Source organism: Juglans regia, chromosome 11 (assembly GCF_001411555.2).
Source record: "Juglans regia cultivar Chandler chromosome 11, Walnut 2.0, whole genome shotgun sequence".
NCBI classification, from domain to species: domain Eukaryota; kingdom Viridiplantae; phylum Streptophyta; class Magnoliopsida; order Fagales; family Juglandaceae; genus Juglans; species Juglans regia.
In genome coordinates this window covers 3,595,569-3,601,568 of record NC_049911.1, presented here as the reverse complement: position 1 = coordinate 3,601,568, position 6,000 = coordinate 3,595,569, and the positions used below count along the sequence as shown (strand labels likewise).

The 6,000-nt window shown below is 36.3% G+C and overlaps 1 protein-coding gene across 1 annotated transcript; it reads right to left on the bottom strand.

The window, feature by feature from the left end:
• Positions 1-682: 682 nt before the first annotated feature.
• Positions 683-4,828, bottom strand: LOC108987898 (chloroplast stem-loop binding protein of 41 kDa b, chloroplastic). Its single transcript, XM_018960956.2, has 10 exons — positions 4,643-4,828; positions 3,873-4,007; positions 3,602-3,688; positions 3,372-3,462; positions 3,180-3,234; positions 2,684-2,744; positions 1,808-2,029; positions 1,404-1,520; positions 1,194-1,283; positions 683-1,048 (listed from the first exon to the last, which is right to left on the bottom strand). The coding sequence occupies exons 1-10, from the start codon at positions 4,742-4,744 to the stop codon at positions 872-874; spliced, it is 1,137 nt and encodes a 378-aa protein (XP_018816501.1). The 5' UTR covers positions 4,745-4,828; the 3' UTR covers positions 683-871.
• Between the last annotated feature and the right edge of the window lie 1,172 nt (positions 4,829-6,000).

Sequence of the window (6,000 nt, the reverse complement as noted above, 5' to 3'; positions counted from 1 at the left end):
AAACCGCATCTAGTCCCATTATTTATTGCCACATCCCCATTCAAAACTTAAAAAAAAAAAAAAAAGGGAAAAAATTGTGGAAACTTAGAGGAAGTTACGTGGAAAAGGATGTTGGAATGAAATGGGCACTGAAATTGACACCTAGGGGGGGACCTAGTGACCCTACTACATGCAACAAATGCTCTGAAAATGTAACATCATTTCAGGCTCCATGCTGTTATGAGAACGCGTATTATAGCGCCATCAAAAGAAGGAAGGAAGGAAGGAAGAAAATTCAAGACGTTATTGTCTTTGAATCATTCTTTTGGGCTTTCTCCCTACGAGTATACTTGTGGGTTGTGGCTCTTGTGGATTGCTGCCTACAATGGATTCATGGGCCAGAAAGAGCCCATGGCCTTGAAGAGACAAGAGTTTGAACACATTAGGACTAAAAACTTCACAATGCAATTTCAAAAAAATTTAAATCCATAAACGGTCAAAATTAAGAGATAAGCTCAGACGGCATACTAGCATTTTCCTTTAGAAATATCAAGTGAGCCAGTATTGTATAAATGACAAAGGCTGATCATCATCTTGAATTTCACATCACCTGCTGTGTCGTATTTTAAGTGACTTTGATTTAAATGGCTGACTTATGAAACCATTTAAAAGTGTATTATATGACAAAATCTTGGACAAAGAGTGCAGTTAATTTATGCAGATTCATATATATATATATTTTTTATCTCGTACATGACCACAAAGAGTTGAAACTAGTGATGGGATTGTGCCACTACAAAACCTGGCATTTGTGCAGTTATTCCTTCTCAACTTGAGTGGAAAGTTGGATGAAAGGAGGAAACACTACAAAGGAATCAAAGACAGGAATGGTCTAAGTGAGAACAAGACTCTTGCCAAGAATCAAGTCATCTGTGGAGAAATCAGCCTCTTTCCTGAAAGTTCCCCGACCAAAGTCTAGGTTGTAGGAGTCCGCAAGGCCTTCCACTAGATCAAATTCAGGTTTCCACCCAAGCACGCTCTTTGCTTTGTCAACAGATGCAAAGAAATGCTGCAATTTATATTTAACAAAACGATGATACCATCAGTAATGGAATAGAGTGCTAATAAAGGACTGGCTTATTTTACATGTATCATAGGTTGTTCATCTATATTCTTCACATCTTCAGCTTTGCGATTTAGATTTCAACATGTACCTGATCGCGGAATGGAAATGACTTCTTTTTGCCAAAATCAAATTCCTTAGGATTGTAGTGAATGATCTCAGGCTCAGGAAATCCGGCAGCCTGACAGAAGTAGAAACAAGTAAGCACTACAATTACTTTAAATAAATTTCTGTGCTTGAGCAAAATCATAGGGCTTCTTTGTTGTATGCCCATTGAGATATATATATTTGCAAGCATTACCTTTGCACAGGCTCTTGCTAATCCATCAAATGTGACATATTTTTCTCCAGAAATGTTGAAGACTTCCTTGCTGGCCTTTTCATTGCCCAGAACCTGAACAAAAACTCTTGCCAAGTCCTGTGATTGCAAAACTATATCATGTTAAAACCTGGCAACAAATTCGAGTATATAGAATTCTATAGCTGTATATATCATTGCTTCAAACATGTGCCAGCGGATATCATATGCAATTTGCTAAGCGTATTATGTTGTTGGAGTTGCTTCAGCCAAGTTGAAGCAGTCATACAGACTACTGAATACTTAACAGGAATACCTTATAAGAATGTTCAACTTAAGTTCAAGAGTAAAGAAGTCATTGCTCTGGAAATTGCTTCAAAGCATATAAAAATTGCTATTTCTCAAACCTTAACATGACCTAGTTGTGTTATTTGCATTCCTGAGTTGGGGACTGGGATTGGGCGACCAGCTTTCAATCGGTGGAAAAACCACTCTTCAACAGGGTTATAGTTCAATGGTCCATAGATGTAGACTGGCCTTATAGAAGTCCAATTGACACCCTTTGATTCCAGCAAGCTCTCTGTCTCAAGCTTTCCCTTGTGCCGGCTCTTTGGATCAACTGCATCAGTCTATCATCACGCACCAACAAGTTAGCATAGAAATGGGAAAGATAATTTTTTTTTGGATAAATTATTTCAAATTCCCTCAATATTTGTAAAATATTCAGAACTTCCCTCTACCACGTGCACTATGAGATTGCTTTCACTTTTCAATTTTCCTTGTCATCTAACTAGTATGTTCAGTAATTATTATCTGAGGTTACTTTGAATGAAAATTGTTAGTTTGAAAAGAAATAATATTTTTTTTTAGTTTGTAATGCGACATGAGTAGGTGTAGGGGTGTATATGCTATATGGATCACAAAACTTGGCGAGTGTGCCTTGTAGTTCAAGCAAAGACAGCTCAAACATTGCATTTTCATGTTTGATTATTTTTGTCATACTAGAGATAGGGTTGAGATGAGAGTGATGCATTTGGATGGAGCAGCGATTGAACTCGTAAAATGGCTTTGAGCAGAGCGGATGTTCATTTTCCAGAGCTCAATTCAGGTCAAAGCAGTGGTTAGATTTAACAGTTTATAGACCAGAAGATGCTGAAGCAACCTTTATTTCCGGAAAATGCTATCTAAAGGAATGTGCACATGCAAAGACCAAAAGGACCAAGAGACCGAGGGGAACAGAAAAGGATGAACAGTGAGCTAGGCAAAACAATCTTCTGACTTGCCTCAAAGTGGGGTAGTAAATCAGACTTGAGGTAGACACCGGCTGAAGAACAGTATATATACCTGAGAATCAGTTAAATTTTATACATTAGAAAAAATACTGTAACAGAAAAGGAACAACATCTGATTTTACTTGATAACATCGTAACCTAATAAATGAATATAAACTTCCATGACATATGAAATCAAAGTTATCTTAATTTCACTAAAATCATAAAGTAGTATTTTTACACGCGATAATCTTCTTTCTACTAAAGATTTGCCATATTGAGCAATTCCCGTGTAAGGGATGAATGTGATTTGCCAATTTGGGATGAAATGCATAAAAATATCTGTACACAAGATAACAAGTCTGAATTTATTCCAAACTAGACTTAAAATAAAATCCAAGCTAGATAACTTAATAGCAATGGACCATACAGAGCTCACTGTGAAAGGATCTTATGGATGTTGATTAGACTATAGCGGAATATCATCAACAAGCTGTTCAGAGCTTACTGTTCTAGCTTTGGTAGTGCATCCAGTATGGGTTCAACTTCAACTGCCTCTCGTCCTGAAAACATGCCCAAATTTGCCAATTATTTGAAGCTGAAGAGTAAGACATTGTGCTTCTGGTGATGAAAGAATAGTATCATGGTGGAAGGGTGCAAATTGTGCAGTACAAGAGACAAGAAATGAGATTGCGCACACCATTTATGTCATAAACAACATCAAAGCCTTCAGCTGAGAGACTGGCTTTGACAAATTCAAAGTCCTTCCTGTCTCCTTTCAAATGCAAGATCTAGCATCGCAGACATATTTAGTAACTATGCAGCTCGGTAATTTATTTCTCCCAAAATGAAACTACTGAAACCGCAACAAAAATTCATACAGCATTTCATATTGAATGATAGAACTTCCAGTCATAACTGATAGCATACCTTTGAAGAAAAATCAGTATAATCCTTCTCAGATTCCCCCGGCAATTGTTGAGTGATGGGTGCTTTTCCTCTGGTAAACAAAGTCACCTGCCCAAAATTACATGTACCCTTAAATTTATCAAGGCGTCTAAGATGTTACTGAGCAGGAAAATAATAATTGTTCTATGTTTTTGTTGAAATGCTTGATGAGATGGAAAACAATCAGAGACAGAAATAATGAAGGGAAAGGGGAAAACAGAAACAAAACAAACAAGAAGGGGAGGGAACCTACCTGATGACCCTCTTTGACAAGGAGTCGTGACAAAAACAAACCAATAAATCTGGTGCCTCCCATTATGAGAATCTTCTTGGTGCTTGATGCTGAGATGCGTAATGCTCCTTTCGGCTTCCATACCTTTCTTTTCAACTGTCGCCAGAATTAGAAGTTTAGAAAGAGATTAATCACTTTGATGCATAAGGAGGGCAGGATATTGAGCTCTACTAGGATAATGAACAATTCGATTGACAAATATTTAAGATAGACACTTCTCTACAAGTTATACCTTCTCCTACTTGTTAATGTTGATGCAATCTTGAAAATCAGACAATTGATTCGATCAGATTGAGCGGAAGCTTCATATTTTGCATGTGTTGCTGGTGTTTTGGGAAATTTTATGGGGTGTGTAGAGAAAGCAAGCTCAGAATTCTAGTTGCTTGCAAAGTTTTCTGGTTGACAGACTATGTCCCAGCTTCCAACAATACCCGGGAAACTCAAAACTAAAAGCTCTACAAAATGCCAATTGTGTCATCCACTTCTTTCTACACTTCTGTACAACTATATTAAGAAAGTGAAACCTCACCAAGCAACCACCCAGGAAATATAGAAGAACAGAACAGCTTATTGATGTGTAATCAACCTATCAAAGTTATCCTTCATATGGTTTGGACTTCTGGTTTTAACATATTGATTCCTTCGATTTGGTAAGGGGGGGAAAACAAGACATCCAAACTTAGATTATCACACGTATAGGAATACAGGAGAGGTATAGGGAGAGAAAGAACCTGAATTTGAGTGTGGAGTCTGGTGCCATTGAAGTCAGAGAGAGAGGCAGGGAGAAGAGAGAAGGAAGGTTGTTTTTGTTGCAGCACCACCAACTTTGCCATGCCAACTCTCTATACACCTTCCCTTTGTCTTTTGGGTCGGTCTGTTGGGGCTGAAATTTAAAGGATGTTTACTATGCCCATCACCTCTTCTTCTTTGGCTGTCTCTCGTTCTTGCAGTTAGGATAAGACAATGACCCACCTCACTCACTTCGGTTCTATCCTCAACCTCTCATTTAAATAAACGGCCGTTGCCTCTTCTTCTGCTGCTGCTGGGCCTCTCTCACTCGAAAAGAGCAAAAACTGCCAAAACCAGAGGTCCAAGCAACCCACTTGAGAGAGGTTTAAGAGTATAGTTTGCCTGATTCAAGTATGGGTTTGACGTGTCCTAGAGCCCAATAGCTTGGACCCAAGGTGGCTCAAATAATAGGCAATGCATTTGTTTTTAACATTTAAATTATTATTTTATTATCATCAATCATTTATATATAATGAGATTATATTAATTAAAAAGTGTAAAAATATTACTCCTTTTTAATGACTTAGTGAGTGATGTATAAATTATTCTAGTGTAATTAATTAATACTTGAGGAGATTTCTAAGAGTATTTTAATATTATTATTATTTTAAATTTTAAAAAAGTTAAATTATTTATTATATTTTATATGAAAATTTGATAAAGTTGTAATTATTAGATGAGATGAGTTAGAAACCTTTTTATATCCAAACTGGATGTGATTCAACATTCAATAAGATAGGTAAACTCTATTCATGTGCCCAACAGTAACTTATAAAGCTAAAAATGTACATTGACTAATATTGAAGTAATTGAAGAATATCTTCACCCCCCACATCTTTTGTTGGAGGAACATAAGCTTAAAACAATACTTTTAGCTAGGAAAATGTAAAATGTAGAATGTTATCTTTCGCAAATCAGTGTCGAAGAGAATAAGAGGAATTCTAGTATTATTTACGTATTAAATCTAAAGAATAATGTTATATACAATTGTAAAGTCGTAGAGTGTACAAGTGTCATAATTATTTTGAAAAAGAGTAAGATCTATTATTAAAATTTTTTTTTTTTTATGTGGATTTCGTAATTTATTCACCTTTTTCAAAGTTAGTGTATGACGCTTACACATTACATGATTGTAAATATCATTTCTCTATATTCAAATTTTATTCTTTTAAGTTGGAATTATAATGCTATCCTAAATGGGATCAAACCAACCCAATAATGCGGGTTCGGGTAGTCCGAATGCAAGATTGCAATCCACTACTATAGGACTGGTTTGGATTCAGAAATAAGATAAGATGAT